General features: G+C 42.5%; 1 protein-coding gene across 4 annotated transcripts in view; it reads left to right on the top strand.

The window, feature by feature from the left end:
- The window catches only part of LOC149459968 (mitochondrial ornithine transporter 1-like), a 45,185-nt gene extending 27,126 nt beyond the window's left edge, over nt 1-18,059 (top strand). For all 4 annotated transcript variants that reach the window (XM_089680347.1, XM_089680351.1, XM_089680348.1 and 1 more), the window contains exons 3-7: nt 6,416-6,674; nt 9,209-9,346; nt 12,958-13,130; nt 15,639-15,797; nt 17,703-18,059. In XM_089680347.1, coding sequence (XP_089536473.1) covers nt 6,416-6,674; nt 9,209-9,346; nt 12,958-13,130; nt 15,639-15,797; nt 17,703-17,824 — 851 coding nt within the window. In that variant the 3' untranslated portion in view covers nt 17,825-18,059. The remainder of the gene's footprint in view (nt 1-6,415; nt 6,675-9,208; nt 9,347-12,957; nt 13,131-15,638; nt 15,798-17,702) is intronic.
- The last annotated feature ends 825 nt before the right edge of the window (nt 18,060-18,884 follow it).

Genomic DNA, 18,884 nt, shown 5'->3' with positions numbered 1-18,884 from the left:
GGAAAGGGAGGGACTGCAGCACCAGCAACTTGGACAGGAGGACGTTCAGCTTTTGCACCGTCGGGTGCGTGCTCGCAAACTGTTGTCTCTTGGAAACGGATTCCAAGAAAGACTGCTGACGGAATCCGTGAAGAGGAGTAGCAGGAGAAGGAGCATCTGAACGAGCGGAAGATGCCAACGAGCGACAACTCCCCTCAGCAGAGGTGTTGGAGCCTTGACTGGCTGATAGAGGGCGATTGACGTCGGGTGACGGAGCAAGTAACGGAGCGGGTGATGGAGCGGGGGCTGGGGCAGGCAGAACCGCCGTATCTTTATCACGGTTTTCCCAGGCCACCAAATGGCAACGCTGCATATGCTGACGCAACGCTGTAGTCCCAACATGGGCCCCCTGGCCACGCTTGACTTTCTGGCCACATAGTCGACATACGGCTACGTTTACTTCCTCGGGCGGCTTGACGAAAAATTGCCACACCGCCGAGTAGGAAACTTTGCCCCCGATACTCCTCACTGGCTGACTGCTACTTCCTCCGTGCACACCGGCACCACTACTGGCCGTGGTGGTAGGCTGCAGTGGAGCTGGTGCTCTACTCCGTGGCCGTTTGCCTCCACTGACACTGCTGCGACCCTGCTGCCTCCTGGGCAACCCACCGACTGTTTTGCTCGCTGCCAAGCTGCCACCCTCTTCTCCTGATGATGCGGAAGCAATAGCCTGATGACGACGAGGCTGCCAAGTGCGATCAGCCTCATCATCATCAATTAGGGTCTCCGCCTCACTACTAGCCCCCTCGGCTGCGTGTGGGTCAGGAGACAGACCTGTCTCTAGACCTACTACCGAGCCACTCTCCTCGCCAGTACTTCTTCGCCTGGCTGCTGAAGAGGCGGATGTCTCCCCCCGTTCCTGACTGCCCTCTGTTAGCTCTTCCTCACTGTACAGTGGGGCTGAGCCCACAGCATGCGATACTTCGCTTGGTGAGGGAACACCAAAGGACAGGGGCAGGTAGAGGACACGTGATTTCAGTGGGCTTGCTCCCGGGCCATGCCAACTAACGGTTGTGTCTGACGTACCCACCGACCGTTGGCTGTAGGTGTCAGAGGTGACCTGGGAAGAGGAAGACGACCGAGCCAACCAATCGATGACGGCAGGGTTGTCGGTGGAGACACGACCGCTGGATGACACCGGGAGCACTGGCCTCTGGCTGCGACTAGTGCTGCCTCCACCCCTTCCTCTGCTGCCACGTCTGCTCGCTCCTAAAACATTGCCTCCTCTGCCACTCCTCTGCGTGTTGTCTGACATACTCTTTAATTAAACGATTCTGTGTCCCTGAGTAACAATTCTGTGTCCCTCAGTAACAATTCTGTGTCTGTCCCTGAGTAACAATTCTGTGTCCCTCAGTAACAATTCTGTGTCCCTCTGTAACAATTCTGTGTCTGTCCCTGAGTAACAATTCTGTGTCCCTGAGTAACAATTCTGTGTCCCTGAGTAACAATTCTGTGTCCCTCAGTAACAATTCTGTGTCTGTCCCTGAGTAACAATTCTGTGTCCCTCAGTAACAATTCTGTGTCCCTGAGTAACAATTCTGTGTCTGTCCCTGAGTAACAATCTTGTGTCTGTCCCTGAGTAACAATTCTGTGTCCCTGAGTAACAATTCAGTGTCCCTCAGTAACAATTCTGTGTCTGTCCCTGAGTAACAATTCTGTGTCCCTGAGTAACAATTCTGTGTCCCTCAGTAACAATTCTGTGTCCCTCAGTAACAATTCTGTGTCCCTCAGTAACAATTCTGTGTCTGTCCCTGAGTAACAATTCTGTGTCTGTCCCTGAGTAACAATTCTGTGTCTGTCCCTGAGTAACAATTCTGTGTCCCTGAGTAACAATTCTGTGTCCCTCAGTAACAATTCTGTGTCCCTCAGTAACAATTCTGTGTCTGTCCCTGAGTAACAATTCTGTGTCCCTGAGTAACAATTCTGTGTCCCTGAGTAACAATTCTGTGTCCCTCAGTAACAATTCTGTGCCTGTCCCTGAGTAACAATTCTGTGTCCCTGAGTAACAATTCTGTGTCCCTGAGTAACAATTCTGTGTCCCTCAGTAACAATTCTGTGTCTGTCCCTGAGTAACAATTCTGTGTCCCTGAGTAACAATTCTGTGTCCCTCAGTAACAATTCTGTGTCCCTCAGTAACAATTCTGTGTCCCTCAGTAACAATTCTGTGTCTGTCCCTGAGTAACAATTCTGTGTCCCTCAGTAACAATTCTGTGTCCCTCAGTAACAATTCTGTGTCCCTCAGTAACAATTCTGTGTCTGTCCCTGAGTAACAATTCTGTGTCTGTCCCTGAGTAACAATTCTGTGTCCCTCAGTAACATTTCTGTGTCCCTCAGTAAAAATTCTGTGTCTGTCCCTGAGTAACAATTCTGTGTCCCTGAGTAACAATTCTGTGTCCCTCAGTAACAATTCTGTGTCCCTCAGTAACAATTCTGTGTCTGTCCCTGAGTAACAATTCTGTGTCCCTGAGTAACAATTCTGTGTCCCTCAGTAACAATTCTGTGTCCCTGAGTAACAATTCTGTGTCCCTCAGTAACAATTCTGTGTCCCTCAGTAACAATTCTGTGTCCCTCAGTAACAATTCTGTGTCTGTCCCTGAGTAACAATTCTGTGTCCCTCAGTAACAATTCTGTGTCCCTCAGTAACAATTCTGTGTCTGTCCCTGAGTAACAATTCTGTGTCTGTCCCTGAGTAACAATTCTGTGTCCCTCAGTAACAATTCTGTGTCTGTCCCTGAGTAACAATTCTGTGTCCCTGAGTAACAATTCTGTGTCCCTCAGTAACAATTCTGTGTCCCTCAGTAACAATTCTGTGTCCCTGAGTAACAATTCTGTGTCCCTGAGTAACAATTCTGTGTCCCTCAGTAACAATTCTGTGTCCCTCAGTAACAATTCTGTGTCTGTCCCTGAGTAACAATTCTGTGTCCCTGAGTAACAATTCTGTGTCCCTGAGTAACAATTCTGTGTCCCTCAGTAACAATTCTGTGTCCCTCAGTAACAATTCTGTGTCCCTCAGTAACAATTCTGTGTCTGTCCCTGAGTAACAATTCTGTGTCCCTGAGCAACAATTCTGTGTCCCTCAGTAACAATTCTGTGTCCCTCAGTAACAATTCTGTGTCCCTCAGTAACAATTCTGTGTCTGTCCCTGAGTAACAATTCTGTGTCCCTGAGTAACAATTCTGTGTCCCTCAGTAACAATTCTGTGTCCCTCAGTAACAATTCTGTGTCTGTCCCTGAGTAACAATTCTGTGTCCCTGAGTAACAATTCTGTGTCCCTCAGTAACAATTCTGTGTCCCTCAGTAACAATTCTGTGTCCCTCAGTAACAATTCTGTGTCTGTCCCTGAGTAACAATTCTGTGTCCCTCAGTAACAATTCTGTGTCCCTCAGTAACAATTCTGTGTCTGTCCCTGAGTAACAATTCTGTGTCCCTAAGTAACAATTCTGTGTCCCTAAGTAACGGTTCTGTGGCCCTAAGTAACGGTTCTGTGGCCCTAAGTAATGGTTCTGTGTCCCTAAGTAACGTTTCTGTGGCCCTAAGTAACGGTTCTGTGTCCCTAAGTAACGATTCTGTGTCCCTAAGTAACGGTTCTGTGTCCCTAAGTAACGATTCTGTGGCCCTAAGTAACGGTTCTGTGTCCCTAAGTAATGTTTCTGTGGCCCTAAGTAATGGTTCTGTGGCCCTAAGTAACGTTTCTGTGTCCCTAAGTAACGGTTCTGTGTCCCTAAGTAACGATTCTGTGTCCCTAAGTAACGATTCTGTGGCCCTAACTCTCTCCCTGAATACAGACAGCTCTGCCTCTCTTGAATGACTGGAGGCTAATGCAGAATTCTAAAATGGCCGCAATTTATAGCTCAACCATTACACAGTGCTGGCTGGCTGCTGATTGGCTAATGTGATCACATGTCATGAATGAATGCATAATGGGTCAGCGCGCCTTGTCTGCGCGCCTTCCCAGAGATCCCCGCTCCGTTGCCGCACATGTCACCGCCATTTTAGGAAAAATTTTGATTCGCGCATCCGAAGTCTGCTAATTTTCGGATTCGTCGCGAATCGAAATTTTCCTAATTTTCGAAAAGAAATCCACTTCGCCAAGTTCGATTCGCTCATCTCTATTGTTAATATTAGGAGGAATAGTGCTGCATCATTGGTATTAGTTGGGTTAATAGTGCTTCATCATTGGTATTAGTTGGAGCAATAGTGCTTCATCATTGGTATTAGTTGGAGGAATAGTGTTTCATCATTGTTATTAGTTGAAGGAATAGTGTCCATCATTGGTATTAGTTTTAGGAATAGTGTTTCATCATTGGTATTAGTTGAAGGAATAGTACTCCATCATTGGTATTAGTTAGATGAATAGTGCTTTATCATTGGTATTAGTTGGAGGAATTGTGCTTCATTGTTGGCATTTGTTGGAGCAATAGTACTCCATCATTGTTATTAGTTGAAGGATTAGTGCCCCATCATTGATATTAATTGAAGGAATAGTGCTTCATCATTGGTATTGATTGGAGGAATAGTGCTAAATAATTGGTATTAGTTGAGGAAATAGTGCTCAATCATTGGTATTATTGGGAGGACTTGTGCCACATCATTGGAGGTAGTTGGTGGAACAGTGCCTCATCATTGGTAGTATTTGGAGGAATAGTGCTTCATAGTTAGTATCAAATGGAGGAATAGTTCCCCATGATTGGTAGTAGTTAAAGGAATAGTGCTCTATCATTGGTATTAGTTGGAGGAATAGTGCCCCATCATTGGTAGTAGTTGAAGGAATAGTGCCCCGTCATTGGTAGTAGTTGAAGGAATAGTGCCCCGTCATTGGTAGTAGTTAAAGGAATAGTGCTCTATCATTGGTATTAGTTGGAAGAATAGTGCCCATCATTGGTAGTAGCTGAAAGAATAGTGCCCCATCATTGTTAGTAGTTAGAGGAACTGTACCCCATCATTTGTAGTAGTTGAAGGAATGTGATCCACCATTGCTATATAGGGATGTGGATTTTTTACTTATTCTGTCAACCATATATAATGTTGTTTTAATATCTGTACCCCAGTGTTTTGACAACAATTCACGGCTTCAGCAATGTAAATCAAAGAATTAATATCTGTTGCAGGCTTGCTGGTACCAATCGGATTGAATTAGGTAATTAAAACAAACTTTTCCACAGACTTTCACACCTATCTTGTTCCCAGATAATCTACATCTGCTTTGACATGATTAGTTACCTTTGTGAGTATAAATGCTGAGGTGTGTTCTTGACAATTTTTAGAACTGAATGCTGGTTCACTCTGATGCGGTGTGAATCTGATATGGTTTCACAGTATGATTTCTGCTGTGACAATTGCGAATTGAATGCGATTTCTGAGGGGACTGGGCATAGCAGGAGATGAAATTTGAACCCAACCCACATTAACTCGCACAAGACCCTTTTTGGACTGCATCAAATTCACACTGCATATATGTGAACAGGCCTCATTGTCAATAATGATTTTTGACATTACATGCGAACCTATGCTTTTCTGAACACATCTGATCTGCACAGAATTCTCCTCAGTGCACTAAAGAAGCAACTTGGATAAAGTGTCAAACATCTTCAATATTACAGAACAAGCCCAGTTGATTGTAACTTACTACTACAAGGCATAAAGAAAATTTTTTTCTCCCAATCACTTAACCAGGAGATGTTTGTAGAGGATACAGGCTGATTATGGACATATAATTGTTTTCCAAATAAGCAAGTGACAATAATTTCTTGTCTATGGGTTGTTACATATAGCACCACTTGGATTTAGATTCTTTATTCCAGATCAATGTGAGAGCATTTTATGTACTGTGACCTAATCCGATTAGAGGTTCATTATTGTTTAGCTAGTGCTTGCTGAGCAGAAAATGAAGCAATCCATGCAAATATAGACATCTCATACCTTGACTATTGGCATCACAATGCACTGCAGAAATGCCACTCTGTACAGTGCAACTTCCAGAACACATACCAGTAAAGGCCACTAATTTGTCTCAAAAATCTCTATATTAAAATATCTCTGTATTCCAAAATGATAACCAATACATTTTAGGTGATCTTGATGTGCTCCTGCTCTCTTGCTGTCCAATCTGAAGTTTGATCAGATCCTAGGCAAGGGAGTATTTGGTACCTTAAGTGTAGTCTGCAGGGAGGACCAGGACCTGGCTGTGCTGTATATCAGAGGTTCCTGCAAGACTAATGAAACAAAATTACAAATCCTTTTGGGAGATAAAATAGTTAACATATATGTATTCCAATTGTGTATTTAGCTTTTTGCCTAGGGTACCACTTAAGGTTTTAAGTAAGAAGATGTGGAGTATAAGTTAATACAAAACAATTTGATTTTACAATTGTTTCAGGTGGAACAGCTTGTGTCCTAGTTGGACAGCCATTTGACACTGCCAAGGTAAAAATGCAGACGTTCCCCAACCTGTATAGAGGGCTTATAGACTGTGGAGTAAAGACTTACAAACAGGCGGGCTTCCGAGGATTCTATAAAGGAACCAGCCCAGCCCTTCTCGCCAATATATCCGAGAACTCAGTTCTCTTCATGAGCTACGGCTTCTGTCAGAGAGTTGTACGGAAAATTACTGGCTTGGAAAAGAATGTTCCTCTAAGGTAAGTAGTGAAATTAACAACGCATGGTGCCTTAATCTTTCCTTCATGGTTAAAGAATGTATTTATCTCTTTAACATTATTCCACAAATAAGAACATCTGATCAGAAATCATTCTAATTAAAGTGCAACTATAGGCAAAGCTTTCAGCGTAAGGGAGGGTTATTTATTTTATTTTTTTATTTTTTTGCCATATGTGTCCCAGAGTCTGTTGTTGGGGAGATTTCCCCTCACTTCCTGTACCATATCCAGAGTCCCTGGTTATCACCAGAACTAGTGTCCCCAGTGGAAGATTCCCCTTCTATTCCTGTACTAGGGACAACCCAAAATTTGAGAGTTTCTTTTACTTCTACCTTTGTTGAGAACAGTAAACATGACAAAGAAGAAAAAGTGAATCTCCCTAATGGGAGCACAGACACCAATAAATCCCTCTCAACTCTTTCTAAGACTAAAAAAACAAATTGTCTTTAGTTATCATTGAATGCAGCACCTTTACACGCTAATAGTGGTAGTAGTGACATGACCTTTAACCGGATGGGTAATCGGTTGAATGATCAGACAGAAAGTAACTAACTTTCAGTTTACTAAACAAATTAGAATATGTAATGCAAAACAGAGCCAGAATGGCAAAGAGCATGCATATACTACAGGACAATACAAAACATGCAAGCTGCATGGTTCTTGTCTCTGTGGCTCAATCAGGATAACATGGTAGCATAGAATAGTCTCTTTAAGGCTAAGTTCACATCTACGTGTTCCTGCGGGCCACGTCTTGCGCAGGCACAGGAGCCCATTCATTTGAATGGACTCCCGTGCCCTGGATACGCATGGAAGAAGTCCCTGCACTTCCTTGGAAAACGCACCCCGCATGGGAACCTCGGTTTCCAGTACGGTTGCGATTTCCAGTGCAGGCGGTGTGCCATTAGAATTAATGGTACCTGCCCGCAGGTCCGCATTCCTCTGTGCGAGTGGTGCGGCTGCACGGATTTTGTGCGGACCCGCAACAGCACCACCCACACAGATGTGAACCAGGGGTAAGACTATAGCAACAAAGCCTAGAGAATTGCTACTTCAGTAACACAGTAGCTCTGGTAACACAGGCAAACAGCTGGAGGGATCCGAGACCTGAGGATGAAGCACCACACCACTGGATCCATAGTACTCTAGTAGCAATCGTCGAGGTGCTTCCAATAGTAGTTGGAGAGACTGCATGTTATTATGTACTGGCCTGGTTGCTGACATCCCGGTTCTGACAGTGAAGGGCCTCCCACCTGGCTGCTGATCACTTGACCAGCTACCTCTATCTCAGCAGTTGTTGCCTCACTCAGCTGCCAAGGAAAGGAAGCAGAGAAACTTTTCTTCCTTTGTCCAGAAATTCAGCAAATCATGGGAAAAGGACAGTGCCTACGTGGGTAGCACTTTTGTCTAGCAGCACTCATGGCACTCTCTGCCTGGAGTTTGCAAATTATTCCTGTGCCTGTATGGGTTTCCTCTGGGTACTCCAGTTTCCTCCCACACTCCAAAGACATGCTGGTAGGTTAATTGGCTCCTATCTAAATTGGCCCTAGTATGTGTATGTATGAATGTACGTTAGAGACCTTAGACTGTACGCTCCTTGGGGCAGGGGCCGATGTGAATGTGTATTAAATATATAAAGTGCTGTGTAAATTGACAGTGCTATAAAAGTACCTAAAATAAATAAAATAAAAGGAGCTACAGGGTCCTGCATCTGAGCATGGTGACTAAGGCTAGGTTCACATCTGTGTGGGTGGAACCTTTGCGGATCTGCACAAAAATCCGTACAGCAGCACCACCCGCACAGAGAAATGCGGACCCGCGGGTGGCATCAGAAAGTGGCAATAGTGTCTCCTGAACTCCTGTCAGCTGTTGCTATCCTGCCTTCTGAAAGCGATCAACTGCAAATCACTTTTCAGAAAGAAGCCAAAAACCCCAGCTTGTAGGGGGAGTTAATTTTAAAAAAAATTTGTTTTTTTACACAATAATCTGAACTAAGGCTTCTGGGGCTAACAATCACCACAACATGCCAGAGCTTTTACTATGTAAGTTTACCTCCCCAGAGTGGTGTTGGAGACCCCAGAGTTCCTAGGCGGATTTTAACTTTCAGAAAGACTGTATTAGTGTAAGTACACCCATTCTCCTCCCACAAAATTGCTAGACGCTGCAGATAGGTTGGATTGGGGGGGGGGGTTTCCTATTCTTTCAACACATAAATTCCATTCTTTTACTGCAGTAATACTCTACATAGGTGTCCGGTCACATTATACCGTTTCTATGACCTGGCATTTTATGGTGCCCTCTGAGATCGATGTAAGCCCAAAATTAGGCTTCAGTTAGACAGGTCACATCCTCCCAAGTCTGGGCTGCTAGCTGCCGTTCTTAATTATAATTATATATTTTCTGGATCACTGCAGCAATTGATATGTCTTCACCGACAATATTTAACTGTGTTCTCTGCAGTATTTGTGTGAAATGATGACCGTCATTTTGAAGACTGTATTTTTGTGTCTGCATTTTAGTAATCTGCACAATGCAACTGCAGGCTCATTTGCAGCGGCATTTGCCTCTCTGGCCCTTTGTCCCACAGAGCTGGTCAAGTGTCGTCTTCAGGCCATGCATGAAATGAAGCTGTCCGGCAAGATTATAGAGGGACAGAAGTAAGTCAGAGCTAATATTATATAGTGACTTCATATGCATGTTCCTTCTTTTCATTATCTATATTGGTGGCCATACATGTAGAGATTTCTATCATTGAATGATACATCACATAAGGTATTGATCCAAATTTTTTTATTGATTGAAATAATGAACAAAAAGACAATCTATCAATGTAAACGATCTAATAAAATCGTTAATTTAATCCATCTGTATTACAATCATTTCTCTGACATACATGCAAATATTTGTTTGATTGATCCAACGTGATCACCATGACTAATTGAGTTGAAATTGAATGGAGGGGGGACTATGGATTATGATCTTTATTGGATTGGATCTGTTTAGCTGCATTGATTGATCCATTGTATGGTTAATTTGATAGGTGTGCATGCACCATAATGCCAATATTATCTAGGAGGTACAACAAACAGCCATAACTTTATGACCTTGGGTCCTGCCATTCATGTGGTTGTTACTTGACATGTACCACCTACCTAAACATTGTTGACCAAGTACACCCCATTCATTGAAATGGTATTCTGTGATGGCAGTCTTCTCTTTCAGCAGGATAATGTGTCCTGCCACACTGCAAAAATGGTTCAAGAATGGTTTGAGAAACACAACAACATGTTTGAGGTGTTTACTTGGCCTCCAACTTTTCTAATTTTGAATCCAATTGAGCATCTGTGGGATGTGCTGGAAAGACAAGTCTAATCCATTGAGGCCTCCCCTTGCAATTTACTGGAGTTAAAGGATCTGCTACTGACAACTTGGTGCCAGATACCACAGCATACCTTCACAGATCTAATGGAGTTTGCTTCAGTTTGTGAATAAATAGGAAGCTCTGTACAGAGCTATTATTGTCCATTCATTATGTGCAGCTGATGCTGCAGAGATAGAGATTGAGGGCTGTGTCCTCAATCTCCCTTCTCTGTCTCAAAGGTGTTTAGACCCCTGATATCTTACCAAAGCCCCCCAATGGGGCTCCTAACAAATTGTAGAGAATAATTAAAAAAATAAGATTGCAAATAAAAAAAATAGAATGGTAAAAAAATAATACAAACAAACAAAAAAAACAATGAAATAATGATAAAAAAAAACTGACATCAGTGGTGGAACTACCAGGATTGCAATGGTCCGCTGCATAACATGTGAAAGGGTCCCACTGTTGGACTGTAATAAAGGAATAAAGGTCCCCAGGATAAGTGAGATGCACCCCAGGCCCAGAGGGAAGGGCCCTGGCTGAGGAATATGGGACCCTTCTTGGTTTTTTGCACCAGGGCCCTGAAGGTTCTAGTTACACCTCTGCCAATGTTGCAAGTGGGGCCTCCAAACCAAAACAGCAAAAGCTGCTTTGGTAGGAAAATAGACCTGATTCATTTCAAACATGTCAAAGGACCACTGCTGGTGTCTAAATCAACAAGAAAAGTTGCTACGGAATGTGGTGATCTATTTTATTTTTCAACCTAATGCCAGTATGTTGTGTTACCTTTTAGCTGAAACACACTCGGGAGACTGCAAAGGCTTCAAGTGCATTTAAAGCCAAGATGTTTTGTTTGTATGTTTTTTGTTTTGGTTAGTTTAGGAAAGAGTTAGGGCTCATTTAGATGCAACCTATTCAAGCAAATGGGAAATCTGACAACCAGGGGCAGCCTGACAACTCATGGGGCCCCCGGGCAATAGGTGATCATGTTGCCCCTGTGTCCTTGCCCAAACTCAAAAAAGCCTATGAAAAAGGTACCAGGGGCATCTCATGGGGCCCCCTACTGACCCAGAGTTTCCAAATGGTCAGTCCACCCCTGCTGACAACAGCTTTAAAGGAAACAGTTAATTCATAGCTGCAGCTTGTCTCGGCTGTGAACACTTTTCACAGGCAAGCAATGGCAAGAGCCTGACATGTGCCTCCATCCCCTGTATTCCTTTTGTTTTGGGAAAGCTGAGAAAAGTTGCAGCTATGAACCTCTTATCTCCTTCATAGCTGTTGGGGAACTAGAGCACATTATGGTTCATCCCCACTCCTTGCACATAATTGGAAATTATTTATTTTTACTTTTGCCAAGCCCAGCCAGCATCTCCACATTTCTCACCTAGTTGAGAATGATGCAGCCCCAGTTGGTGTGATGTGGATATTTCAGGAGGCTTCAGGGTAATCTAAAACACATTGTGGATATGTAGTGGCTTGTCATTAGTGGCCAGCTGCTGGCTTGGGTTGCCACCTCATCCCTTTAAAAGCAAAAACATATTAATTACATAGGTTCTGGAGTTGATTAAAGTGGAAATTAAACTCACTTAGTGCCTTATCTGCAATAAATTAGCCTCGGAACTTGTGCAATTAATATGTGTACGGTTTTAAAGGGATGAGGTGACAACCCTACTGCCGGCTCATGATGATATAATCAAAGAAGATTAGACTTCGGGATCAGGAGGGGCTGATTACTGCAGGACAAAGCTGGATTTGCGCGATGTATTTTTCGTACCTCCTATAAACTCTTTATTTTACAAATAATCATGTATTATACTTGTATATACATGACAACATGTTTGCCCTGTATGCTTGGCTTTCTAAAAGAAAGACCAGCACTACCTTGATGTTTGCTGCAAGTTTTTTGACTTAAGCAGGCCATACATGGGTCGAATTTCGAAAACGTCATTCGTTCTGTAATCCAATGGTGCCACCAATGATTTATAAAATCGGTAGTTTTTACAACATGCCCGATAAACGAAATGGGCAGGAACCATGAAAATCGGCCAATGCCCTTGCCCCACTAACAGACCGAAAATCGGTCAATTATTCTTAGGTCCGATTTTCGAACGAACAATCATTCAGAAATCGACCCATGTATGGCAGGCATACTAGCAAAGTGGATGGGTGTGCCTCCTTTGAGTCATTCAGATCTTTTAACTTCACATGCAAAGCCTGAGGCCCCATTCACACTAGAGTATTTTGAATCGTGGGCAGAATTGCCGAAATTCTGCCCGCGATTTCAAAACACTCTGTACAAATCGTGGAACCGTGCGTTAAGGTTCCCATTCATTTAAACTATTTTGCCTGCGATTCAAGACACCCTTGTGTGAATGGGGCCTTAGAGCCCTACCTAGTATATGGTAAATATAAAATACATGTATGTAATATTTCATATTTGCCTGAGGGCTGGTTCACAGCAGATGCAGTCCAAATGCTATTAATCTGCATTGAAAACACATCCACAGTGTTTTTCATGTATTACAATGGCCCTAGTTCAAACTGGTACAGTGAATTCTAGTGCAGTCAACAAAAGTAGGACATGCTGCATTTTTTCTGTATGGAACGCAGCAAAATGTATCAAAGACATTTACCGGAACACATCAAAATGCACCAGATTGCACAGGTCCTGCACTGAGATGAAGCAAAACGAAGGGGAAAAAGTGCAATGCAAAAACACATCTGGAATGCAGAACTTGTGGTGTAAACTGGCCCTGAATAAAAATAAATGAAATATTTAAAATGTTATTTTTTAGTAGAAAACACAATAAATAAACAAAAGAATATATAAAATACTATAGATGATATTTAAGCTTACTGTTAAATAAAATGATGGTCTGTGAATAACTGATCTTTGTCTCTCTTTAGCACAGTGTGGTCAGTGGTGAAGAATATATTGCATACAGATGGGCCGCTGGGTCTCTATCATGGTCTGTCTAGCACTCTGCTCAGAGAGGTCCCAGGATACTTCTTCTTCTTTGGGGGATACGAATTGGGTCGCTCATTTTTTACAACAAGCGGGAAAACAAAAGATGAATTAGGTATGATATGATTGGTAGGTTATCTTGTTCACATCCAATGCACTGCAATTGCAGCAATAACTTCCTTACTAATTAAACTGATGTCTACAATTCACTGGATCTTAAAGTGACAATAAACTCTAGTTTAAAGAGATAAAAAATGTATTCGAGGAAGTATTCTTAAAGTGGAGTTCTACTCATCCTGTCAAAAAATAAAAGTCAGCATCTACAAAAACTGTAGCTGCTGACTTTTAAAAAACAGCCACTTACCTGTCCCTCGGTCTCGTGGTGTGTTCCCCGTCAGGGGCGGACTGACAACTCATGGGGCCCCCGGGCAATAGGGGATCATTGGGCCCCTGTGATCTTGCCCAAACTCAAAAAAGCCTATGGGTACCCGGCTGTGAAGCCGCAAGCAGTCACAGCCGGGTACCCACTGCGCATGCGCGAGTAGAGTTGCGCTTCATGAATGGACCTGTAGTCTTCTGGGACCACGTGTCCCAGAAGACTACGGGGAGGGAAGGAGGGAGGATACCTTCCGTTTCCGATCGCCTAGGCGGTCTGAATGCAATTGGGAGCCGGTATCTGTCAAATTCGGGTACCCGCTCCCCCCCGCCCCCCAAAGGTGCCAATCCTTAATGGGGAGTGGGGGAGCAGTCCTTAAAGTGGAACTTCCCCTTTTGGGTGGAGCTCCGCTTTAATTAAAAAAAGTATCTTCTTTTGCACTCTTTATTTCTTTACTTTAGCTGTTGTGATCTGACTTCCTGTTAGACGGGGCTGTGTTCATTCTCTGTGACACCACTGTGTGTTGTGTAGCGCACCCTTTAAAGAGCTCACAGTGCCATTCACGCAGCATTTCCTTCACTCTTCCGCTGGCTCAGAAAACAGTCTGGGGGTTCTTTATGGGGTTTTTATTGCTGTAGCACTAGCTGCTTAGGAGTTGCAGAATTGTTTTCGGGTTCCCTGTGGATCTGGACCCCACTCTGAAAGCCCAACCTGCTGACACCGCAGTACATTCTTACCTGCAATAAATCACCACCAGAAAATGAATTCACACATGGACTGAAGTAAACTAGTAAGAGGTTTATAGCAAACTTCAATATGGCTTGGTTACACATCATATAAAGAATTGGAATGTGTAAAATCAATTGTTACTTGTGTTGATTTGAACTTAAGGAAAAGACAACACTTATCACAAAATCTCAATTAGTATTAGCAGGCCTGCTTTTCAGAAACGAACCCAATACCTTCAACTTGAGGTGGTCTTACAGTCCTTAGTGAGCAGCTAAGACTATCAAACAGATGGACTAGCTCACTTTGGGCCCTCAGGACCTGATGGCAAGGAGATAGCCTGAAATATGGAAAAGAGCTCTTTACCCCAAAACAACCAATATTCTTTAAAGGAAATGAAGAGTCTTCTGCGTGCGTGATGGGGTCCAGAGGGTGCACAGTGAAGAGAAGTGTGGACTGTTACTCTCTGAGGAACAGTGTAAGAAGGAGAGGAAAGAACAACACTCCCCCTGCAAGCAGCAATTTTACCAGTGTAATGTTCCTTTAACCACTTCCCGACTGGCCGTTGTATATAAACGGCCGGACGGTGGCAATGCAGGGTTAGGTGGCCGTTTATGAACGGCCTCCCCGCACCCTGCTTGTGCGTGCTCCCTGGGAGCACGCAGCACCGCGATCCGGTGCCCGCTGTGTCCTCCGGACACAGTGAAACACCGATCGTCGGACGGGACCTCTGTACGAGGTCCCGATCATGTGATCACTGATTGGCCAATCAGTGATCACATGCAAAGTAGTAAGCAAGATGTCACTTGTGACATCATTGCTTACTACGTGTGAAATCTGTGAATGATCACAGAGGTCACATGGTACAAGGCTATTCACAACAGCCTTGTACCATGTGACAAGCTGTGACCAATCACAGCTCACTCAGTACTTCTCAATGAGTGCAGGCATGCACACAGAGAGAAAGAGAAATGATTGCTTTTACATCCTATATGGGTGTAAAAGCAATCAGTGTTATATGCAATATGTTCTTTTTGTATTGCTTCCATTGTGTGAAATTCCTTGTGTTCCAGCCATTCCCTCTGCTTTCCGATTACAAACTGAATACACTAGGCATGAGAGCACAGATTGGTAATTTTTCTGGCTGTGTTGGCAACTCAGGACGGTCTCCTCCATGCACAGCCATTCAATGGGAAGATCAGAGTTCTGCTGTTTCTCCTCCCTGAGTTCCTTATGCAGCTGAGAACAGAGGTTATGTGATCACTTATAAAAAGGGGGAAAGAGGTGTTTATAATGTGTTTAATATGTATACATAAATGTTTTGCCTTCTTAATTTCTATTTTAAACTGAATGGGGTGTTTTACAAGGTGAGTTTTTACACACGGTTAAAATACTGGAAAAAAGAAATTCTTTTCCAAATTCACTATATACATTACACGATATAATAAAACGTTTTTCGGAACATGCATGAAAATTATTTCATAACATTGTAATTAGACACATTTTTTTTCCTGTCCGCAGGAATTCTTCCTTTGATGATTAGTGGAGGATTCGGTGGAATATCATTATGGTTGGTTGTATTCCCAGTGGACTGTGTTAAATCCCGGATCCAGGTTCTCTCTATGACAGGGAAACAATCAGGATTCATGAAGACATTTGCAAACATTTTAAGAAATGAAGGTATACTTTCTCATCAAAATCCATGTGAGCAGATGTGTGTGTGTTTGTGTGTGGGCAGCAGATGTATTGCCTGTACAGCTCTGGCATCACTGCACAGGAGCCACAGGGGCCAAGTGAATAACTTTGTTTTAAAACAGCTAATTATGGATTAGGTTAGGGTCAGTAAATACATTTTTTAATGCAAGCAGTGTAAGTACCTAAATGTGGCATGGTATCCACCCTTAGCATTTTCCTGGAAAAGAAAGAAGCAATACAAGGAGCCAACCACATGTGCTGTGGTGCTCATATGCTAACAAGAGCCACACTGAATGACATTTTGATAGCAAAGTGACATTAGATAGCAAGTCGCATTCTGACCTGGTGATGATATTCATCAGTGTAAAAGTGATAGTGAATCTCCCAAACAGGGTCACAGGCAACAGTATAAACATCACAAAATTGCATGTCTCTTTGGCAAAAAAGAGCCTATCTGGTCTCAAATATTGAAAGCAGGACTTTAGTTATGACATGGGGGCCTGCGGATAGAACACGGCCTGCAATGGGGGACCCAGGTAACCAAAGTGGGAAATGGCAGAATACAGTAAGTGAGTATTAAAGCAGAATTAGGCTCCATGTACACGGGGCGTTTGGAAAACACTTCTGAACGATAGAAACTGACTGCTGGAAAACGTAGGTTAAAAAATGTCTGTTTATGAGCGTATGCATTTAGACGTGTTTTTTTAAGATAACTTCAGGAGACCTTCCAAAATGCCCAGAATGCACTGAAAAACTGTAAAAATTAACTCAGATATTTTGAGAGAAATAGAGAGAGCAGAAGCAAACAGAGCAGTATGTGTTGAGATGACCAGTCTTTTCTGGTTGTATTCACTATGGATCCCATCATGAGCTTATGCGGCACGTTCTGCCATTATTTCCTTCACACCTGGAACTGTGCTGGTGTACCGGGTCCATTTGAATACATGGAAAACACTTTGCATGCATTTCTGATGATGAAAAAAAGTCTCTGGACATGGAACAGTTAAAAATCGCTTCTAAACACAAACGCTTATAAACGCGGTTAGCCGTGTTTACCAGCATTTGGTGTTTGAAACGCTGAGAAAATCTACTCCTGAATGCAAGTTTGGTGCGTTCAAAAAAGACTGTAAAGTCAACTGCCTGTAAACGACTGTAAATGACATAGTGTACATGGACACATAGGAAAACATTAGGGAGAGTTCAGGGGCTGCTGAAAAAAATGCAGAAAAGCTCCTAAATGTGAGTTTATCAGCTTCAGTGCACATGAACCCTTAACGCTAACAATTGAAAAAAATCTGCAAAAAGCTATGGTCTTTATTTCAGAAGACAGATGCAATGTCTCTTCTACAATAAAATATACTTACCTGCGGTCATTTTGAATGCTAAATGTGAGTCATTTATCATGTAAAAAAAAATGTACTGGTATTGTTAATCTTGTTGAAGCTGGGATCTGGGCACAAAAACCTTTGTTTATATCATTTGTGGCTGATAAGGAATTTATTTAAATTAATTTTGCATGCACCAACTGCCTTTGCAAGCCCAATTTTTACCTTGTAAAAGTAGCAGTGACATCTATACTGTTCTGCACATAGTCTGTGCAGAGAGCAGAGCTGTGGGAGGAGCCCAGAAGGTCTGCCCACTTCAGGCTGCCTAGAGGAAGATTAGAGGGGGGCGGAGACAAGACCAATCACCCTGCAGAAGGAGACAGTACAGTAGTGACTGGTCTTATTAGAGGAAGTTCCCGTACCGAGGCAAAATATTAATAAATACAGATCTGGAAAAATTTACATAAAGTACAGCAAGATACAATACTTTCAGAATATTTTCTTACCCCAGATTTCTGCTTTAATTATGAGTGTCTCATTACTGAACTGTCTTCCTATTTTCTAGGTATTGTTGCCCTGTACTCTGGACTGAAGCCTACCTTAATCCGAGCTTTCCCAGCCAATGGAGCTCTTTTTGTAGCATATGAATATAGCAGAAAAATGATGATGCAGCAGTTTGAAGCTTAAGTTTGGCTACAACATCGGTTTTAGATTGATGACATGAGTGAAGAGGTGATGAATTCCACTGGAGATTTCTCTGTGTTAACCTTCTGAGTGCCATGCACTGCCCTGCCAGGATGGAGAAACTTTCATAACTTGACATGAAAGGTTTATACATAGGATGATGTACATCAATGGAAACTGTTTTAAATAATTGCAAGAATATGAGAGTATTTTATAATAAATATTTCCTTTACATACATTGGGTATTGTCTGGCAGACTGGTATGCACTTTGCTAGGAATGATATGTTTGGAAATGTGAAAATTTATATATATATATATATATATATATATATATATACACACACACAGAATATATTTTTTATTATACAACGTTATTCACTAAAATATTCACCCATTATTAGTAAAGAAAAAAGTTAGAGTTTATACCTTTTCTAAGTCTTTCATCCTAGGCAAAGACATTATCACCATCTCTCTGACTAGATCCCGGAGAATATAGAGCTAGTGAAATCCTGTGGGAAGAAGTGTCTTCTTATGACATTTTCATCTGCCAGTTGCAGGGCTGAACCGGAGAAATCTACACATGTATAGCTAGCATTACCCTAATATGCACATTTTGATCTTTTGTCCAAAGTCAGCAGCTAAGCCCTCACCTCTATCTTTAACCCCTTCTCACCTAACGGTAAAACAAATCTTAAAGCCTAAGCACAATTTTGCAACTTGTTGTGTATCCAGGTGGATCTTGTTTTTTTTCAGGACAAATTGGGCTTTCATTTGGTGGTAAATGGTAATGGATATCTCCTGATTTTTTTATTATCAAAGGAAAACTGACCCAAAATAGTTACATTTTTTTTTTATTTAGTTGTATATTTCTTGGTATTACCATAACCAACCACAAAAGAACAACCCCAAATAATTTCTCCTGCTCCTAATGATCACATAGATACCACATATGTGTATTCATTTTGCTTTTTTTATATCCTGCCACTAACTGACACTGATACTAATTTAAAAATTAAAAGAAAATCCTGAAAAAAAAATACTGATCCTAAGACCCCATGTACA

The sequence above is a fragment of the Staurois parvus genome, unplaced genomic scaffold (genome assembly GCF_062004578.1).
Source record: "Staurois parvus isolate SC_StPar_1 unplaced genomic scaffold, SC_StPar_1.0 ptg000242l, whole genome shotgun sequence".
Classification (NCBI taxonomy): domain Eukaryota; kingdom Metazoa; phylum Chordata; class Amphibia; order Anura; family Ranidae; genus Staurois; species Staurois parvus.
This window is presented reverse-complemented; position numbering and strand designations above follow the sequence as displayed.